Here is a 21,449-nt window from a genome sequence, read left to right as displayed (position 1 = left end):
ATCTCTCCCAGCTCTACCGGCATCTTTCCCAGCTCTACCTGCATCTCTCCCATCTCTACCTGCATCTCTCCCAGCTCTACCTGCATCTCTCCCAGCTCTACCTGTATCTCTCCCAGCTCTACCTGCATCTCTCCCAGCTCTACCTGCATCTCTCCCAGCTCTACCTGCATCTCTCCCAGCTCTACCTGTATCTCTCCCATATCTATCTGCATCTCTCCCTGCATCTCTCTCAGCTCTACCTGCATCTCTCCCAGCTCTACCTGTATCTCTCCCAGCATCTCTCCCAGCTCTACCTGCATCTCTCCCAGCTCTAACTGTATCTCTCCCATATCTATCTGCATCTCTCCCTGCATCTCTCTCAGCTCTACCTGCATCTCTCCCAGCTCTACCTGTATCTCTCCCAGCATCTCTCCCAGCTCTACCTGCATCTCTCCCAGCTCTACCTGCATCTCTCCCAGCTCTACCTGCATCTCTCCCAACTCTATCTGCATCTCTCCCAGCTCTACCTGCATCTCTCCCAGCTCTACCTGCATCTCTCCCAGCTCTACCAGCATCTCTCCCATCTCTACCTGCATCTCTCCCAGCTCTACCTGTATCTCTCCCAGCTCTACCTGCATCTCTCCCAGCTCTACCAGCATCTCTAACTGCTCTACCAGCATCTCTCCCAGCTCTACCAGCATCTCTCCCAGCTCTACCTGCATCTCTCACATCTCTAGCTGCATCTCTCCCAGCTCTACCTGCATCTCTACCTGCATCTCTCCCATCTCTACCTGCATCTCTACCTGCATCTCTCCCATCTCTACCTGCATCTCTCCCAGCTCTACCGGCATCTTTCCCAGCTCTACCTGCATCTCTCCCAGCTCTACCTGCATCTCTCCCAGCTCTACCTGCATCTCTCCCAGCTCTACCTGCATCTCTCCCAGCTCTACCTGCATCTCTCCCAACTCTATCTGCATCTCTCCCAGCTCTACCTGCATCTCTCCCAGCTCTACCTGCATCTCTCCCAGCTCTACCAGCATCTCTCCCATCTCTACCTGCATCTCTCCCAGCTCTACCTGCATCTCTCCCATCTCTACCTGCATCTCTACCTGCATCTCTCCCATCTCTACCTGCATCTCTCCCATCTCTACATGCATCTCTCCCAGCTCTACCTGCATCTCTCCCAGCTCTACCAGCATCTCTCCCATCTCTACCTGCATCTCTCCCAGCTCTACCTGCATATCTCCCAGCTCGACCTGCATCTCTCCCTGCATCTCTCTCAGCTCTACCTGCATCTCTCCCAGCTCTACCTGTATCTCTCCCAGCATCTCTCCCAGCTCTACCAGCATCTCTCCCATCTCTACCTGCATCTCTCCCAGCTCTACCTGTATCTCTCCCAGCTCTACCTGCATCTCTCCCAGCTCTACCTGCATCTCTCCCAGCTCTACCAGCATCTCTCCCAGCTCTACCAGCATCTCTCCCAGCTCTACCTGCATCTCTACCTGCATCTCTCCCATCTCTACCTGCATCTCTCCCAGCTCTACCTGCATCTCTACCTGCATCTCTCCCATCTCTACCTGCATCTCTACCTGCATCTCTCCCATCTCTACCTGCATCTCTCCCAGCTCTACCGGCATCTTTCCCAGCTCTACCTGCATCGCTCCCAGCTCTACCTGCATCTCTCCCAGCTCTACCTGCATCTCTCCCAGCTCTACCTGCATCTCTCCCAACTCTACATGCATCTCTCCCAGCTCTACATGCATCTCTCCCAGCTCTACCTGCATCTCTCCCAGCTCTACCAGCATCTCTCCCAGCTCTACCTGCATCTCTCCCAGCTCTACCGGCATCTCTCCCAGCTCTACCTGCATCTCTACCTGCATCTCTCCCATCTCTACCTGCATCTCTCCCAGCTCTACCTGCATCTCTCCCAGCTCTACCTGCATGTCTCCCAGCTCTACCTGCATCTTTCCCATCTCTACCTGCATCTCTCCCATCTCTACCTGCATCTCTACCTGCATCTCTACCTGCATCTCTCCCATCTCTACCTGCATCTCTCCCAGCTCTACCTGCATCTCTCCCAGCTCTATCTGCATCTCTCCCATCTCTACCTGCATCTCTCCCAGCATCTCTCCCAGCTCTACCAGCATCTCTCCCATCTCTACCAGCATCTCTCCCATCTCTACCTGCATCTCTCCCAGCTCTACCTGCATCTCTCCCAGCTCTATCTGCATCGCTGCCACCAGAGAGGTCCTGAGTGCTCCACAACATATTCTTAGGGCTTGCCTACGTTAACACAGAACCGGTGCCAATAGTCCCTCTTAGCTGTCTTAATGATCCTCCTACCCTGTTGTGTCAGAACCATAGCCAGTACTTCCTCTTAGCTGTCCTAATGATCCTCCTACCCTGTTGTGTCAGAACCAGAGCCAGTACTTCCTCTTAGCTGTCCTAATGATCCTCCTACTCTGTTGTGCCAGAACCAGAGCCAGTACTTCCTCTTAGCTGTCCTGATGATCCTCCTACCCTGTTGTGTCAGAAGCAGAGCCAGTACTTCCTCTTAGCTGTCCTGATGATCCTCCTACCCTGTTGTGTCAGAACCAGAGCCAGTACTTCCTCTTAGCTGTCCTAATGATCCTCCCACCCTGTTGTGTCAGAACCAGAGCCAGTACTTCCTCCTAGCTGTCCTAATGATCCTCCTACCCTGTTATGTCAGAACCAGAGCCAGTACTTCCTCTTAGCTGTCCTAATGATCCTCCTTACTACTGCTGCTGCTTGTGCTATTTTATATTGAATCAGGTGCTGGTAATTACTACCCACTGTAGATTCATCCTCCCTCAACCCTACAGTTCACAGGACAGGATAGTGATCACTACCCACTGATTCCAGGCTGTATCACAGCGGTCTAAGGCACTGCATCTTGGTGCTAGAGGCATCACTACAGACCCTGGTTCGATTCCAGGCTGTATCACAGCGGTCTAAGGCACTGCATCTTGGTGCTAGAGGCATCACTACAGACCCTGGTTCAATTCCAGGCTGTATCACAGCAGTCTAAGGCACTGCATCATGGTGCTAGAGGCATCACTACAGACCCTGGTTCGATTCCAGGCTGTATCACAAGGGTCTACGGCACTGCATCTTGGTGCTAGAGGCATCACTACAGACCCTGGTTTGATTCCAGGCTGTATCACAACTGGCCGTGATTGGGAGTCCTATTGGCCCAGTGTCGTCCGGGTTAGGGTTTGGCAGTGGTCGGCCGTCATTGTAAATAAGAATTTGTTCTTTACTGCCTTGTTCAAATAAGCTTTTAATTTTTTTTTAGAAAAAGTAATTGCATTGAATCACCTGACTGTTTGGATGTGACTGTTAGTTAATTGTTTTCTTTCTAAGATATAATGAATAAAAGAGAACAATTGACATCCAATCTCTCTGGGGAGAGAGAGGAGGAGGGCCCTGCCTCTAAAACGAGTCTCTCTGGGGAACATGACACCAAAACTAAGAGGTGAGCTGACAATATTCTTTACTATTGAAATGATTGTGGGAACATATTATATACTGTTATATACTGTTATATACTGTTATACACTGTTATATACTGTTATATACTATAGGACTGTTATATACTGTTATATACTGTTATATACTGTTATATACTGTTATATACTGTTATATACTGTATAAACTGTTCTCTATTTTAGATGTGTATGAAAATGTGTTTTTTTGCTAAATGCTATAAATGCTTTATATCCATTGTTTATCAGGAATGGAAGGATGGTATCCTGTATATTAGACTGTGATATGTGGTTGTCTCACCTAGATATCTATATATCCATTATTTAACAGGAATGTTGGTATCCTGTATATTAGACTGTGATATGTGGTTGTCTCACCTAGATATCTATATATCCATTATTTAACAGGAATGTTGGTATCCTGTATATTAGACTGTGATATGTGGTTGTCTCACCTAGATATCTATATATCCATTATTTAACAGGAATGTTGGTATCCTGTATATTAGACTGTGATATGTGGTTGTCTCACCTAGATATCTATATATCCATTGTAATGGAATGTTGGTATCCTGTATATTAGACTGTGATATGTGGTTGTCTCACCTAGATATCTATATATCCATTGTAATGGAATGTTGGTATCCTGTATATTAGACTGTGATATGTGGTTGTCTCACCTAGATATCTATATATCCATTGTTTATCAGGAATGTTGGTATCCTGTATATCTGACTGTGATATGTGGTTGTCTCACCTAGATATCTATATATCCATTGTAATGGAATGTTGGTATCCTGTATATCTGACTGTAATATGTGGTTGTCTCACCTAGATATCTATATATCCATTGTAATGGAATGTTGGTATCCTGTATATCTGACTGTGATATGTGGTTGTCTCACCTAGATATCTATATATCCATTGTTTAGCAGGAATGGAATGTTTGTATCCTGTATATTAGACTGTGATATGTGGTTGTCTCACCTAGATATCTATATATCCATTATTTAACAGGAATGTTGGTATCCTGTATATTTGACTGTGATATGTGGTTGTCTCACCTAGATATCTATATATCCATTATTTAACAGGAATGTTGGTATCCTGTATATTAGACTGTGATATGTGGTTGTCTCACCTAGATATCTATATATCCATTATTTAACAGGAATGGAATGTTGGTATCCTGTATATTAGACTGTGATATGAGGTTGTCTCACCTAGATATCTATATATCCATTATTTAACAGGAATGGAATGTTGGTATCCTGTATATTAGACTGTGATATGAGGTTGTCTCACCTAGATATCTATATATCCATTATTTAACAGGAATGTTGGTATCCTGTATATTTGACTGTGATATGTGGTTGTCTCAGATATCTAAAGATGAATGCACTTACAGATGCCATGTTAATTTGACCCAGTTTCTCACAGCAGGAAAATAACAGCAAATGTGCATTTTTATGTGGATTATAATTAAGGGACATGTTTTGTAGGGGCTGATCCATTTTTCTTCATGTCAAATCAAGTCTGACATTGTTAAGTGGAAACATTAGAAACCTTTATAAAGTAGTGGTTTAATCATTTACCAACATTTCTGAAAATGGATATATAGCGTTATGAATAAAAATCTTCTTCTGTTTCCCCATCTGAGCTCAGAGTAGATGAGAGATGTAATGTTTGTCTCTGTTGTGTTGAAGCCCAATCAAGCAGGAGAGACCAGCCTCCCCTGTACCCAACTGTGTGTCCATGAAGAGTGACTGGTCTATGGGTCATCCTATAACGTTTAGAGAGGGAGACTTTTCTACTGAACAAAGGTAAGAAGAACTCATGGGTCATGGTCAGTGAGTTAAACAACACTGTCTCTAGTCATTTCTCCTCTCCCATTTTCCCATTTATTGATGTTGTTTTCATAATCCATAGGCTCATCCTTTTGTCCATTTTCATAGTCCTAAAACAATATTAAACAAACACAACATTCCCTCCCGGTGTGTGTGTGCATCTGTGTGTGTGTGTGTGTGTACTCCCTAGATGAGGTGATGTAATCTCATGTTTTGTCCACAGAAACCAACAGGAGAGATCAGAGTCAGAGATTCTCAGTGGTCAGTCTTCCCAGAGTCATCAAACAGACCTGGCCTCCATATTCAGTGTATGTGGTCCTGTTATGTACATTTGTTTTTGTTTACCTCAAGTAAAGTTGATCTGTCAATCATTCATTAATGTGTTAATGAGAAAGCATTTTGTCTCTTGCTTAAGTTAATTACTTGATTTATTTCAGTTGCTTGAAGAGAAAATTATGACATTTGTGAAGAACGAACTGAAGACGTTCAAGAGGATTCTTAGTCCAGAACTCCCAGAAGGCTTTGAGAGTCAGAAGCAGGATAAGGAAGTGTTGGACGCTGAAGATGAGAAGCAGGAGAGCAGTGCCAGAGAGGGGGCTCTGAAGATCACACTGCACATCCTGAGGAAAATGAACTTGAAGGAGCTTGCTGACACACTGGAGAAAAGTAAGAGCTGTCTGCCTCATGTTGAATGCTGTTTTATAACATTTAAAAGCTGTAGCTAAAGTACAGCTAAAGTAGCTGTGTAACTCAATGATATTGTAGCAGCCTTAACACAACACCTAGTGACCTCATCAAGTAGCAGCAGGGATGTGTTGTGGTGATTAATTTAGAGAGAGAGAGAACATTAATAATACCATCAATAATACCAATAATAATATAATCAGTCACACCAGTCTGTAATGCATTATGAAAACATTTACACATTTATACAGGCAGTTAAGAGAATAAAGTATTATAATTTCAAACTTTATAACAGTCCTACAATACTGTAGGCATTAAAATAGACGTAGTATTAATATCCTCTGTGTTATTTTTTAGATTCAGATGAGCTTGCTGTGATTTGCCAACGTGAACTCAAATCTAATCTAAAGAAGAAGTTTCAATGTGTATTTGAGGGGATCGCTGAACAAGGAAACCCAACACTTCTCAATAAGATCTACACAGAGCTCTACATCACAGAGGGTGGAACAGGAGAGGTCAATAATGAACATGAGCTGAGACAGATTGAGACAACAACCAGGAAACAAGAAAGACCAGAGACTGCAATCAAATGTAACGACATCTTCAAACCCTTAACTGGACAAGACAAACCTATCAGAACTGTGCTGACAAAGGGAGTCGCTGGCATTGGAAAAACAGTCTCTGTGCAGAAGTTCATTCTGGACTGGGCTGAAGGAAAAGCAAATCAGGATGTCCAATTTGTATTTTCATTCCCTTTTAGGGAGCTGAATTTGATGAAAGAGGACAAACACACTTTCATTGAACTTCTTAATCACTTCTCAATGGAAACCAAACAATCAGGAATCTCTATCTACAACAAGTACAAAGTTCTGTTCATCTTTGATGGTCTGGATGAGTGCCGACTGCCCCTAGACTTCCCGAAGAACAAGATCTGTTGTGACGTCACAGAGTCAACCTCAGTGGATGTTCTGCTGACAAATCTCATCAGGGGAAATCTGCTTCCCTCTGCTCTCCTCTGGATAACTACCCGACCTGCAGCAGCCAATAAGATCCCTTCAGGGTGTGTTGACCAGGTGACAGAGGTACGAGGGTTCAATGACCCACAGAAGGAGGAGTTCTTCAGGAAGAGATTCAGTGATGAGGACCTGGCCAGCAGAATCATCTCACACATAAAGACATCAAGGAGCCTCCACATCATGTGCCACATTCCAGTCTTCTGTTGGATTTCTGCAACAGTCCTTGAACACATGCTGAAACATAAGAGAGAAGAGATGCCCAAGACTCTGACTGAGATGTACACACACCTTGTGGTGTTTCATACCAAACAGAAGAATGAAAAGTATCTTGGGAAAGAAGAGACAGGTCCACACTGGAATAAAGAGAGCATTCTGTCACTGGGAAAACTGGCTTTTCAACAGCTTGTGAATGGCAATCTGATTTTCTATGAAGAAGACCTGAAAGAGGCTGGCATTGATGTCAATGAAGCCTCGGTGTACTCAGGATTGTGCACACAGCTCTTTAAAGAGGAATGTGTGCTGTACCAGGACAAGATGTACTGCTTTGTTCATCTGAGCATTCAGGAGTTTCTGGCTGCTGTATATGTGTTCCTCTCATTCATCAACAACAATCAGAATCTAATGGACAAACTGCAAACAAACGACAAGTCTGAAGTTACTTTCTACAAGAGTGCTGTGGATAAAGCCTTACAAAGTGAGACAGGAAACCTGGACCTTTTCCTCCGCTTCCTTCTGGGCCTCTCACTGGAGTCCAATCAGAAGCACTTACGAGGTCTACTGACAAAGACAAGAAGCAGCTCACAGAGCCATGAAGAAACAGTCAAGTACATCAAGGAGAAGATCAGGGAGAATCCCTCTCCAGAGAGTAGCATCAATCTGTTCCACTGTCTGAATGAACTGAATGACCATTCTCTAGTCGAGGGGATCCAAAGAAGTCTCTCAAAACCCAACCTGTCACCTGCACAGTGGTCAGCTCTGGTCTTTGTGTTGCTGACTTCAGAAAAGGAGCTGGATGTGTTTGACCTGAAGAAATACTCCAGATCAGAGGAAGGTCTTCTGAGGCTGCTGCCAGTGGTCAAAGCCTCCAGAGTTGTTCTGTGAGTAAATAAAATGACAACTAATCAGCTAGAATAAATATTCAGTTTAGAGAAAAAAAGTATAATAATATGTATATAATATAATATTGAATAAATTCATTGATGTTCACATTAGTATAACAATATGACCATACAATTCTAGGAGACGGAAGATGAATCTATATGTTGTTTGAGAGAATAAACCAAATGCATCTGCCATTGTCCTTCTACACTACTGGTGTTAAATTAACAGTGTGTTTGTGAAATCATGATGATCTCTTTGTCAGGCTGTCAGGCTGTGGAGTCACAGAGGAAGGCTGTGCTTCTCTGGTCTCAGCTCTGGAGTCAAACCCCTCACACCTGAGAGAACTGGATCTGAGTAACAATGACCTGAAGGATTCAGGAGTGGAGCTGCTCTCTGCTGGACTGGGGAATCCCCACTGTAAACTGGAGACTCTGAGGTCAGTATTCCTGTAGTTGGTCAACAAGTGATAACTGTTCACCAGATCCACATGTGTTTACCAGACACACATAGTCCACACCATCTGTGTTTGGACAGTGAAGATTACACTTTTACATTTGGTGCTCCAGCATTTTGGATTTGAGATAGAATGGTTCATATTAGGCGACAGAACAGAATGTCACCTTTTATTTGAGGGCATTTTCATTATATATTTTCATTATATATACTGTATATATATATATATTCATATTATTTGGACTAAATCACTTATATTGTATTAAAGTAGGCATAACTTTAGTATTTGGTCCCATATTCCATGCCTGCAGTGATTACATCAAGATTGTGATTCTACTAACTTGTTGAATTAATTTGCAGTTTGTCTTGGTTGTGTTTTGGATGTTTTTCCAAATAGAAACTGAATGGTGAATAATGTCCTGTCATTTTGGAGTCACTTCACTTGTATTGTCAGTAAGAATAGAAGATGTTTCTGAACACTTCTACATTCATGTGGATGCTACTATGATGATGAATAATCAGGAATGAATCGATGATAATGATGAATGAGAAAGTTACAGAGGCACAAAGATCAGACCCCCTCTGTTATTGGTAATGGTGAGAGGTTATCATGTTTTGTTGTATCCTCTGTTATTGGTAATGGTGAGAGGTTAGCATGTTTTGTTGTATCCTCTGTTATTGGTAATGGTGAGAGGTTAGTATGTTTTGTTGTAGCCTCTGTTATTGGTAATGGTGAGAGGTTAGTATGTTTTGTTATATCCTCTGTTATTGGTAATGGTGAGAGGTTAGCATGTTTTGTTGTAGTCTCTGTTATTGGTAATGGTGAGAGGTTAGCATGTTTTGTTGTATCCTCTGTTATTGGTAATGGTGAGAGGTTAGTATGTTTTGTTGTAGCCTCTGTTATTGGTAATGGTGCATTGTCAGGATCGTCGTGTTTAGAAACATGTTATCTATTCACTTAGACAGAAACTTATTCCACCATTCAGGTACTAAAAAAATAAAACAAACTGGAAACAAAGTTTTCAACTAAATACTTTTAACTGCTTTAATACACTTTAAGTTAATTGGTCAATTCAGATCTGTCTATATCAGAAGTTTCCTGATTCAGATCTGTTCAAACCAACTCTTCGTGTCCTGATTCAGATCAGTTCAAACCAACTCTTAGTGTCCTGATTCAGATCTGTTCAAACCAACTCTTAGTGTCCTGATTCAGATCTGTTCAAACCAACTCTTAGTGTCCTGATTCAGATCTGTTCAAACCAACTCTTAGTTTTCTGATTCAGATCTGTTCAAACCAACTCTTAGTTTCCTGATTCAGATCAGTTCAAACCAACTCTTAGTTTCCTGATTAAGATCTGTTTAAACCAACTCTTAGTTTCCTGATTCAGATCTGTTGAAACCAACTCTTAGTGTCCTGATTCAGATCTGTTCAAACCAACTCTTAGTTTCCTGATTCAGATCTGTTTAAACCAACTCTTAGTGTCCTGATTCAGATCTGTTCAAACCAACTCTTAGTTTTCTGATTCAGATCAGTTCAAACCAACTCTTAGTTTCCTGATTCAGATCAGTTTAAACCAACTCTTAGTTTCCTGATTCAGATCTGTTTAAACCAACTCTTAGTTTCCTGATTCAGATCTGTTCAAACCAACTCTTAGTGTCCTGATTCAGATCTGTTCAAACCAACTCTTAGTTTCCTGATTCAGATCTGTTCAAACCAACTCTTAGTTTCCTGATTCAGATCTGTTCAAACCAACTCTTAGTGTCCTGATTCAGATCTGTTCAAACCAACTCTTAGTGTCCTGATTCAGATCAGTTCAAACCAACTCTTAGTGTCCTGATTCAGATCTGTTCAAACCAACTCTTAGTTTCCTGATTCAGATCTGTTCAAACCAACTCTTAGTGTCCTGATTCAGATCTGTTTAAACCAACTCTAAGTTTCCTGATTCAGATCTGTTCAAACCAACTCTTAGTTTTCTGATTCAGATCAGTTCAAACCAACTCTTAGTTTCCTGATTCAGATCAGTTCAAACCAACTCTTAGTTTCCTGATTCAGATCTGTTTAAACCAACTCTTAGTTTCCTGATTCAGATCTGTTCAAACCAACTCTTAGTTTCCTGATTAAGATCTGTTTAAACCAACTCTTAGTGTCCTGATTCAGATCTGTTGAAACCAACTCTTAGTGTCCTGATTCAGATCTGTTCAAACCAACTCTTAGTTTCCTGATTCAGATCTGTTTAAACCAACTCTTAGTTTCCTGATTCAGATCTGTTCAAACCAACTCTTAGTTTTCTGATTCAGATCAGTTCAAACCAACTCTTAGTTTCCTGATTCAGATCTGTTTAAACCAACTCTTAGTTTCCTGATTCAGATCTGTTCAAACCAACTCTTAGTGTCCTGATTCAGATCTGTTCAAACCAACTCTTAGTTTCCTGATTCAGATCTGTTCAAACCAACTCTTAGTTTCCTGATTCAGATCTGTTCAAACCAACTCTTAGTGTCCTGATTCAGATCTGTTCAAACCAACTCTTAGTGTCCTGATTCAGATCAGTTCAAACCAACTCTTAGTGTCCTGATTCAGATCTGTTCAAACCAACTCTTAGTTTCCTGATTCAGATCTGTTCAAACCAACTCTTAGTGTCCTGATTCAGATCTGTTCAAACCAACTCTTAGTTTTCTGATTCAGATCAGTTCAAACCAACTCTTAGTTTCCTGATTCAGATCTGTTTAAACCAACTCTTAGTTTCCTGATTCAGATCTGTTCAAACCAACTCTTAGTGTCCTGATTCAGATCTGTTCAAACCAACTCTTAGTTTCCTGATTCAGATCTGTTCAAACCAACTCTTAGTTTCCTGATTCAGATCTGTTCAAACCAACTCTTAGTGTCCTGATTCAGATCTGTTCAAACCAACTCTTAGTGTCCTGATTCAGATCAGTTCAAACCAACTCTTAGTGTCCTGATTCAGATCTGTTCAAACCAACTCTTAGTTTCCTGATTCAGATCTGTTCAAACCAACTCTTAGTGTCCTGATTCAGATCTGTTCAAACCAACTCTTAGTTTTCTGATTCAGATCAGTTCAAACCAACTCTTAGTTTCCTGATTCAGATCTGTTTAAACCAACTCTTAGTTTCCTGATTCAGATCTGTTCAAACCAACTCTTAGTGTCCTGATTCAGATCTGTTCAAACCAACTCTTAGTTTCCTGATTCAGATCTGTTCAAACCAACTCTTAGTTTCCTGATTCAGATCTGTTCAAACCAACTCTTAGTGTCCTGATTCAGATCTGTTCAAACCAACTCTTAGTGTCCTGATTCAGATCAGTTCAAACCAACTCTTAGTGTCCTGATTCAGATCTGTTCAAACCAACTCTTAGTTTCCTGATTCAGATCTGTTCAAACCAACTCTTAGTGTCCTGATTCAGATCTGTTTAAACCAACTCTAAGTTTCCTGATTCAGATCTGTTCAAACCAACTCTTAGTTTTCTGATTCAGATCAGTTCAAACCAACTCTTAGTTTCCTGATTCAGATCAGTTCAAACCAACTCTTAGTTTCCTGATTCAGATCTGTTTAAACCAACTCTTAGTTTCCTGATTCAGATCTGTTCAAACCAACTCTTAGTGTCCTGATTCAGATCAGTTCAAACCAACTCTTAGTGTCCTGATTCAGATCAGTTCAAACCAACTCTTAGTGTCCTGATTCAGATCTGTTCAAACCAACTCTTAGTGTCCTGATTCAGATCTGTTCAAACCAACTCTTAGTTTCCTGATTCAGATCTGTTCAAACCAACTCTTAGTGTCCTGATTCAGATCTGTTCAAACCAACTCTTAGTTTCCTGATTCAGATCTGTTCAAACCAACTCTTAGTTTCCTGATTCAGATCTGTTCAAACCAACTCTTAGTGTCCTGATTCAGATCTGTTCAAACCAACTCTTAGTGTCCTGATTCAGATCTGTTCAAACCAACTCTTAGTGTCCTGATTCAGATCTGTTCAAACCAACTCTTAGTGTCCTGATTCAGATCTGTTCAAACCAACTCTTAGTGTCCTGATTCAGATCTGTTCAAACCAACTCTTAGTGTTATTATTCATTATTTATTTATTATTTGTATTAATCAAGGCATAATCAGGATTAATTTAGTATTGTTTAGAAACGTGTTATCTCCTCCCTTAGACAGAAAGTCTAATGTGTAATGTCTAATGTGAATGATGATGATTTCTAATATTGTGTCTGGTTTCATCCATCAGACGTCTGTGATCTCACACTGGACCCAAACACAGTATACCGACTCCTCTCTCTGTCTGAGGAGAACAGAAAGGTGACATGTAGGACAGAGGAGCAGCCGTATCCTGATCACCCAGAGAGATTTGAGATCTGGGGACAGGTGCTGTGTAGAGAGGGTCTGACTGGGTGCTGTTACTGGGAGGTAGAGAGGAGTGGGAGGGCTGATATAGGAGTGACATATAAAGGAATCAGCAGGAGAGGAAGGGGTGATGACTGTGGTCTTGGATACAATGACAAGTCCTGGAGTCTGACCTGCTCTGACAACAGTTACAGAGCCAGGCACAATAATATTCTCACTACCATAGACGTCTCCTCCACCAGCTCCCACAGAGTAGGAGTGTATCTGGACTGGCCAGCCGGCACTCTGTCCTTCTATAGAGCCTCCTCGGACACACTGACCCACCTGAACACATTCACCTGTACATTCACTGAGCCCCTCTATCCAGGGTTTTGGGTTCAGTATGAATCCTCAGTGTGCCTGTAAATAATAACCTGACACACACACACTGGACACACACTGGTACACATCCGGTGGATAGAGAGCCGTTTATTATGTTCAACATAGGAGGGCCAAGCACAGGAAGCAGCTCTTTCAGTAGTTTAGTTGGAATAGGGTCCAGTATGCAGCTTGAAGGTTTAGAGGCCATGATTATTTTCATCATTGTGTCAAGAGATATAGTACTAAAACACTTGAGCGTCTCTCTTGATCCTAGGTCCTGGGAGAGTTGTGCAGACTCAGGACAACTGAGCTTTGAAGGAATACGCAGATTTAAAGAGGAGTCCGTAATTTGCTTTCTAATAATCATGATCTTTTCCTCAAAGAAGTTCATGAATTTATTCAGGGAAATCCATCTTCTCTGATTTTTAGTTAGCTTTGTGACAGTATCAAAAATACATTTTGGATTGTTCTTATTTTCCTCAATTAAGTTGGAAAAATAGGATGATTGAGCAGCAGTGAGGGCTCTTCGATACTGAAGAGTATCTTTGATACTGATCCAAGCAAGTCGGAAGACTTCCAGTTTGGTGTGGCGCCAAACACACACACTGGATACACACAAACACACACACTGGATACACACAAACACACACACTGGATACACACAAACACACACACTGGACTCACACACACGCTGGACTCAGACACACTGACACGCACACACTGCACACACACGCACTACACACACACACACACGCACTGGACTCACACACACTAGACACAAACACACACTGGACACACACACACACTGCCCTCACACACACGCACTGGACACAAACACACTGGACACACACACACACTGGACACACACACACACACACACTCACACACAAGCAAAACTTGGTACCTACACACATTGGAACAGGGTGGCTAAGGGTGGTACCACAGTGTTGGGCAGTGTGAGAGTACTTTGGTTCAGTACACAGCTCTGGGACCCCCGTCAGACAAGTCCCTTGGGCATTCTCCCCGATATACAGAGTAACCTGCAACAACACGAGAAGATACTGTTAGCATAGTTAATTAACAACAGTGTGACAGCACATCTCTTGAATATAATCTGTTACTCAATGAATTGGTTTAAAAGTATTTTGGAGAGGATTTGAAATGCAACACATGCTAAATGTGGAGACTTACAGTAACATTGGATTGTCACCCTTGACAAAGACGCCCAACAAAATCTTACGTCTTACAAATACTGAGCTCCTCTACTGGAGGCTCCAACACATTGGAAAGAATATTATCTCATACTAATACAACTGCTCTGAGAAAAATACTTTGTTGAACAAATAATAAAAACAATATTATTGACACCCTTGTCTTCAATACTTTGTGCTCCCTCTCCTTGTGAGAAAAGGGCACTCAGCCTTTTTCTGTAATGTTTTATGAGATTGTAAGAAAACGTTGGGATGGATTTCAGACCATTCCTCTATGAAGAAACTTTCCTCATCCTTGATATGCTTTGGTCTGTGCTGGAATTTTACGCGCTACACACTTCAGCACTTAGCGGCCCCGTTCTGTGAGCCTGTGTGGCCTCCCACTTCACGACTGACCCGTTCTGTGAGCCTGTGTGGCCTCCCACTTCACGACTGACCCGTTCTGTGAGCCTGTGTGGCCTATCACTTCACGACTGACCTGTTCTGTGAGCCTGTGTGGCCTCCCACTTCACGACTGACCCGATCTGTGAGCCTGTGTGGCCTCCCACTTCACGACTGACGCGTTCTGTGATCTTGTGTGGCCTATCACTTCACGACTGACCCGTTCTGTGATCTTGTGTGGTCTATCACTTCACGACTGACCCGTTCTGTGAGCCTGTGTGGCCTCCCACTTCACGACTGACCCGTTCTGTGAGCCTGTGTGGCCTCCCACTTCACGACTGACCTGTTCTGTGAGCCTGTGTGGCCTCCCACTTCACGACTGACCTGTTCTGTGAGCCTGTGTGGCCTATCACTTCACGACTGACCTGTTCTGTGAGCCTGTGCGGCCTATCACTTCACGACTGACCTGTTCTGTGAGCCTGTGTGGCCTCCCACTTCACGACTGACCCGTTCTGTGAGCCTGTGTGGCCTCCCACTTCACGACTGACCCATTCTGTGAGCCTATGTGGCCCATCACTTCACGACTGACCTGTTCTGTGAGCCTGTGTGGCCTCCCACTTCACGACTGACCCGTTCTGTGAGCCTGTGTGGCCTCCCACTTCACGACTGACCCGTTCTGTGAGCCTGTGTGGCCTCCCACTTCACGACTGACCCGTTCTGTGAGCTTGTGTGGCCTCCCACTTCACGACTGACCCGTTCTGTGAGCCTGTGTGGCCTCCCACTTCACGACTGACCCGTTCTGTGAGCCTGTGTGGCCTCCCACTTCACGACTGACCCGTTCTGTGAGCCTGTGTGGCCTCCCACTTCACGACTGACCCGTTCTGTGAGCCTGTGTGGCCTCCCACTTCACGACTGACCCGTTCTGTGAGCCTGTGTGGCCTCCCACTTCACGACTGACCTGTTCTGTGAGCCTGTGTGGCCTCCCACTTCACGACTGACCTGTTCTGTGAGCCTGTGTGGCCTCCCACTTCACGACTGACCCGTTCTGTGAGTCTGTGTGGCCTATCACTTCACGACTGACCCGTTCTGTGAGTCTGTGTGGCCTATCACTTCACGACTGACCTGTTCTGTGAGTCTGTGTGGCCTCCCCCTTCACGACTGACCTGTTCTGTGAGCCTGTGTGGCCTCCCACTTCTCGACTGACCTGTTCTGTGAGCCTGTGTGGCCTATCACTGACTGACCTGTTCTGTGAGCCTGTGTGGCCTCCCACTTCACGACTGACCCGTTCTGTGAGCCTGTGTGGCCTCCCACTTCACGACTGACCTGTTCTGTGAGTCTGTGTGGCCTCCCACTTCACGACTGACCCGTTCTGTGAGCCTGTGTGGCCTATCACTGACTGACCCGTTAAGTGAGCCTGTGTGGCCTCCCACTTCACGACTGACCCGTTCTGTGAGCTTGTGTGGCCTCCCACTTCACGACTGACCTGTTCTGTGAGCCTGTGTGGCCTCCCACTTCACGACTGACCCGTTCTGTGAGCCTGTGTGGCCTCCCACTTCACGACTGACCCGTTCTGTGAGCCTGTGTGGCCTCCCACTTCACGACTGACCCGTTCTGTGAGCTTGTGTGGCCTCCCACTTCACGACTGACCCGTTCTGTGAGCCTGTGTGGCCTCCCACTTCACGACTGACCCGTTCTGTGAGCTTGTGTGGCCTCCCACTTCACGACTGACCCGTTCTGTGAGCCTGTGTGGCCTCCCACTTCACGACTGACCCGTTCTGTGAGCCTGTGTGGCCTATCACTTCACGACTGACCTGTTCTGTGAGCCTGTGTGGCCTCCCACTTCACGACTGACCCGATCTGTGAGCCTGTGTGGCCTCCCACTTCACGACTGACCTGTTCTGTGAGCCTGTGTGGCCTCCCACTTCACGACTGACCTGTTCTGTGAGCCTGTGCGGCCTATCACTTCACGACTGACCTGTTCTGTGAGCCTGTGTGGCCTCCCACTTCACGACTGACCCGTTCTGTGAGCCTGTGTGGCCTCCCACTTCACGACTGACCCATTCTGTGAGCCTGTGTGGCCCATCACTTCACGACTGACCTGTTCTGTGAGCCTGTGTGGCCTCCCACTTCACGACTGACCCGTTCTGTGAGCCTGTGTTGCCTCCCACTTCACGACTGACCCGTTCTGTGAGCCTGTGTGGCCTCCCACTTCACGACTGACCTGTTCTGTGAGCTTGTGTGGCCTCCCACTTCACGACTGACCCGTTCTGTGAGCCTGTGTGGCCTCCCACTTTACGACTGACCCGTTCTGTGAGCCTGTGTGGCCTCCCACTTCACGACTGACCCGTTCTGTGAGCCTGTGTGGCCTCCCACTTCACGACTGACCCGTTCTGTGAGCCTGTGTGGCCTCCCACTTCACGACTGACCCGTTCTGTGAGCCTGTGTGGCCTCCCACTTCACGACTGACCCGTTCTGTGAGCCTGTGTGGCCTCCCACTTCACGACTGACCCGTTCTGTGAGCCTGTGTGGCCTCCCACTTCACGACTGACCTGTTCTGTGAGCCTGTGTGGCCTCCCACTTCACGACTGACCCGTTCTGTGAGTCTGTGTGGCCTATCACTTCACGACTGACCCGTTCTGTGAGTCTGTGTGGCCTCCCCCTTCACGACTGACCTGTTCTGTGAGCCTGTGTGGCCTCCCACTTCTCGACTGACCTGTTCTGTGAGCCTGTGTGGCCTATCACTGACTGACCTGTTCTGTGAGCCTGTGTGGCCTCCCACTTCACGACTGACCCGTTCTGTGAGCCTGTGTGGCCTCCCACTTCACGACTGACCTGTTCTGTGAGTCTGTGTGGCCTCCCACTTCACGACTGACCTGTTCTGTGAGCCTGTGTGGCCTCCCACTTCACGACTGACCCGTTCTGTGAGCCTGTGTGGCCTATCACTGACTGACCCGTTAAGTGAGCCTGTGTGGCCTCCCACTTCACGACTGACCCGTTCTGTGAGCCTGTGTGGCCTCCCACTTCACGACTGACCCGTTCTGTGAGCCTGTGTGGCCTCCCACTTCACGACTGACCCGTTCTGTGAGCTTGTGTGGCCTCCCACTTCACGACTGACCCGTTCTGTGAGCCTGTGTGGCCTCCCACTTCACGACTGACCCGTTCTGTGAGCCTGTGTGGCCTCCCACTTCACGACTGACCCGTTCTGTGAGCCTGTGTGGCCTCCCACTTCACGACTGACCCGTTCTGTGAGCCTGTGTGGCCTCCCACTTCACGACTGACCCGTTCTGTGAGCCTGTGTGGCCTCCCACTTCACGACTGACCTGTTCTGTGAGCCTGTGTGGCCTCCCACTTCACGACTGACCTGTTCTGTGAGCCTGTGTGGCCTCCCACTTCACGACTGACCCGTTCTGTGAGTCTGTGTGGCCTCCCACTTCTCGACTGACCTGTTCTGTGAGCCTGTGTGGCCTATCACTGACTGACCTGTTCTGTGAGCCTGTGTGGCCTCCCACTTCACGACTGACCCGTTCTGTGAGCCTGTGTGGCCTCCCACTTCACGACTGACCCGTTCTGTGAGTCTGTGTGGCCTCCCACTTCTCGACTGACCTGTTCTGTGAGCCTGTGTGGCCTATCACTGACTGACCTGTTCTGTGAGCCTGTGTGGCCTCCCACTTCACGACTGACCCGTTCTGTGAGCCTGTGTGGCCTCCCACTTCACGACTGACCCGTTCTGTGAGCCTGTGTGGCCTCCCACTTCACGACTGACCCGTTCTGTGAGTCTGTGTGGCCTCCCACTTCTCGACTGACCTGTTCTGTGAGCCTGTGTGGCCTATCACTGACTGACCTGTTCTGTGAGCCTGTGTGGCCTCCCACTTCACGACTGACCCGTTCTGTGAGCCTGTGTGGCCTCCCACTTCACGACTGACCTGTTCTGTGAGTCTGTGTGGCCTCCCACTTCACGACTGACCTGTTCTGTGAGCCTGTGTGGCCTCCCACTTCACGACTGACCCGTTCTGTGAGCCTGTGTGGCCTATCACTGACTGACCCGTTAAGTGAGCCTGTGTGGCCTCCCACTTCACGACTGACCCGTTCTGTGAGCCTGTGTGGCCTCCCACTTCACGACTGACCCGTTCTGTGAGCCTGTGTGGCCTCCCACTTCACGACTGACCCGTTCTGTGAGCTTGTGTGGCCTCCCACTTCACGACTGACCCGTTCTGTGAGCCTGTGTGGCCTCCCACTTCACGACTGACCCGTTCTGTGAGCCTGTGTGGCCTCCCACTTCACGACTGACCCGTTCTGTGAGCCTGTGTGGCCTCCCACTTCACGACTGACCCGTTCTGTGAGCCTGTGTGGCCTCCCACTTCACGACTGACCCGTTCTGTGAGCCTGTGTGGCCTCCCACTTCACGACTGACCTGTTCTGTGAGCCTGTGTGGCCTCCCACTTCACGACTGACCTGTTCTGTGAGCCTGTGTGGCCTCCCACTTCACGACTGACCCGTTCTGTGAGTCTGTGTGGCCTATCACTTCACGACTGACCCGTTCTGTGAGTCTGTGTGGCCTATCACTTCACGACTGACCTGTTCTGTGAGTCTGTGTGGCCTCCCCCTTCACGACTGACCTGTTCTGTGAGCCTGTGTGGCCTCCCACTTCTCGACTGACCTGTTCTGTGAGCCTGTGTGGCCTATCACTGACTGACCTGTTCTGTGAGCCTGTGTGGCCTCCCACTTCACGACTGACCCGTTCTGTGAGCCTGTGTGGCCTCCCACTTCACGACTGACCTGTTCTGTGAGTCTGTGTGGCCTCCCACTTCACGACTGACCTGTTCTGTGAGCCTGTGTGGCCTCCCACTTCACGACTGACCCGTTCTGTGAGCCTGTGTGGCCTATCACTGACTGACCCGTTAAGTGAGCCTGTGTGGCCTCCCACTTCACGACTGACCCGTTCTGTGAGCTTGTGTGGCCTCCCACTTCACGACTGACCTGTTCTGTGAGCCTGTGTGGCCTCCCACTTCACGACTGACCCGTTCTGTGAGCCTGTTTGGCCTCCCACTTCACAACTGACCTGTTCTGTGAGCCTGTGTGGCCTCCCACTTCACGACTGACCCGTTGTTGCTCCTAGACGTTTCCACTTCACAAGAACAGCACTTACAGTTGACCGGGGCCGCTCTAACAGGGCAGAAACTTCACAAACTGACTTGCTGGAAAGCATTGTCTATTATGATGGTGCCAAGTTGAAAGTCACTGAGGTCTTCAGTAAGGCCATTCTACTGCCAAGGTTTGTCTATGGAGATTGCATTGTTGTGTGCCCAAGAACAAAATAAAATCTGTCCTCATACAGGATCACATTGGGAAGCAGCGGCACATTGCATACTACTCTAAGAGACTTGACAGTGTGGTGAGAGGGTTGGTGTGTTGCCTCAGAGCTGTACCAGCTGCTACAGATGCAGTGTTAGCCTGTGCTGACATTGTGTCAATGTGCCCTTTAACCTTTAAAGTTCCTCACACCATTCATGCTCTCATTTCACAGACACACTGCTCACCTGTTCATCTCGTAATGAAAAATGTAGAAGTTGAGCAAGTTGGGGTGGGGGGATGTGACGGTGTATGGACAAAGAGGAAAAATACCCTCCTCCTCTAACACTGGAATTACACACACATCAGCAGACAACAACGTTACTCTCCACACATTCCCTCTTGCGCACCTGGGATCTGTCCTGCTCTACCCACAAACCACAAGTAATCCAGCGTCATGTACAAAGAAAAGATTACTAGATGAAAAAAACATTAGATGATTAGTTCTCTTCCTCCTCCTCCTCCTCCTCCTCCTCCTTTTGGTTCTCCATGCAGCCTCCACAGGCTGACAGCGCCGTCCAGTGGGTCTGCCAGGCTCTACCACGACATACAGCTGGGACCCCAGTTCATTAGGGAGCCAGTGGGTCTGCCAGGCTCTACCACAACATACAGCAGGGACCCCAGTTCATTAGGGAGCCAGTGGGTCTGCCAGGCTCTACCACAACATACAGCTGGGACCCCAGTTCATTAGGGAGCCAGTGGGTCTGCCAGGCTCTACCACAACATACAGCTGGGACCCCAGTTCATTAGGGAGCCAGTGGGTCTGCCAGGCTCTACCACAACATACAGCTGGGACCCCAGTTCATTAGGGAGCCAGTGGGTCTGCCAGGCTCTACCACAACATACAGCAGGGACCCCAGTTCATTAGGGAGCCAGTGGGTCTGCCAGGCTCTACCACGACATACAGCTGGGACCCCAGTTCATTAGGGAGCCAGTGGGTCTGCCAGGCTCTACCACAACATATAGCTGGGACCCCAGTTCATTAGGGAGCCAGTGGGTCTGCCAGGCTCTACCACAACATACAGCTGGGACCCCAGTTCATTAGGGAGCCAGTGGGTCTGCCAGGCTCTACCACAACATACAACTGGGACCCCAGTTCATTAGGGAGCCAGTGGGTCTGCCAGGCTCTACCACAACATACAGCTGGGACCCCAGTTCATTAGGGAGCCAGTGGGTCTGCCAGGCTCTACCACAACATATAGCTGGG

General features: G+C 46.6%; 4 protein-coding genes and 1 pseudogene across 7 annotated transcripts in view; 4 read left to right on the top strand and 1 right to left on the bottom strand.

The window, feature by feature from the left end:
• The window catches only part of LOC149979039 (NLR family CARD domain-containing protein 3-like), a 316,914-nt gene extending 308,776 nt beyond the window's left edge, over window positions 1-8,138 (top strand). The window contains exons 2-6 of one of the 2 annotated variants that reach the window (XM_090197867.1): window positions 3,364-3,475; window positions 5,192-5,308; window positions 5,556-5,640; window positions 5,770-5,998; window positions 6,374-8,138. In XM_090197867.1, coding sequence (XP_090053993.1) covers window positions 3,369-3,475; window positions 5,192-5,308; window positions 5,556-5,640; window positions 5,770-5,998; window positions 6,374-8,133 — 2,298 coding nt within the window. In that variant the 5' untranslated portion in view covers window positions 3,364-3,368 and the 3' untranslated portion in view covers window positions 8,134-8,138. The remainder of the gene's footprint in view (window positions 1-3,363; window positions 3,476-5,191; window positions 5,309-5,555; window positions 5,641-5,769; window positions 5,999-6,373) is intronic. The other variant, XM_090197865.1, reaches the window with a different exon arrangement.
• LOC118937868 (stonustoxin subunit beta-like) overlaps window positions 1-21,449 on the bottom strand; it is a 397,513-nt gene that overhangs the window by 38,751 nt on the left and 337,313 nt on the right. The gene's annotated exons all lie outside the window — the stretch shown is intronic.
• Window positions 1-21,449, top strand: part of LOC110512533 (NLR family CARD domain-containing protein 3-like) — a 223,892-nt gene that overhangs the window by 81,150 nt on the left and 121,293 nt on the right. The window lies entirely within an intron of this gene.
• LOC110516333 (NLR family CARD domain-containing protein 3-like) overlaps window positions 1-21,449 on the top strand; it is a 369,172-nt gene that overhangs the window by 308,789 nt on the left and 38,934 nt on the right. The gene's annotated exons all lie outside the window — the stretch shown is intronic.
• On the top strand, window positions 8,377-14,668 carry LOC149979038 (stonustoxin subunit beta pseudogene; annotated as a pseudogene). Its single transcript, XR_016485473.1, has 2 exons — window positions 8,377-8,398; window positions 12,826-14,668. The product of XR_016485473.1 is annotated as a stonustoxin subunit beta pseudogene (transcript).

This window comes from Oncorhynchus mykiss, chromosome 13 (genome assembly GCF_057628025.1).
Source record: "Oncorhynchus mykiss isolate SJ-2025 chromosome 13, ASM5762802v1, whole genome shotgun sequence".
In the NCBI taxonomy this organism is placed as follows: Eukaryota; Metazoa; Chordata; class Actinopteri; order Salmoniformes; family Salmonidae; genus Oncorhynchus; species Oncorhynchus mykiss.
Note: the sequence above shows the minus strand (reverse complement) of the source record. Positions and strands in the feature narration are given on the sequence as shown.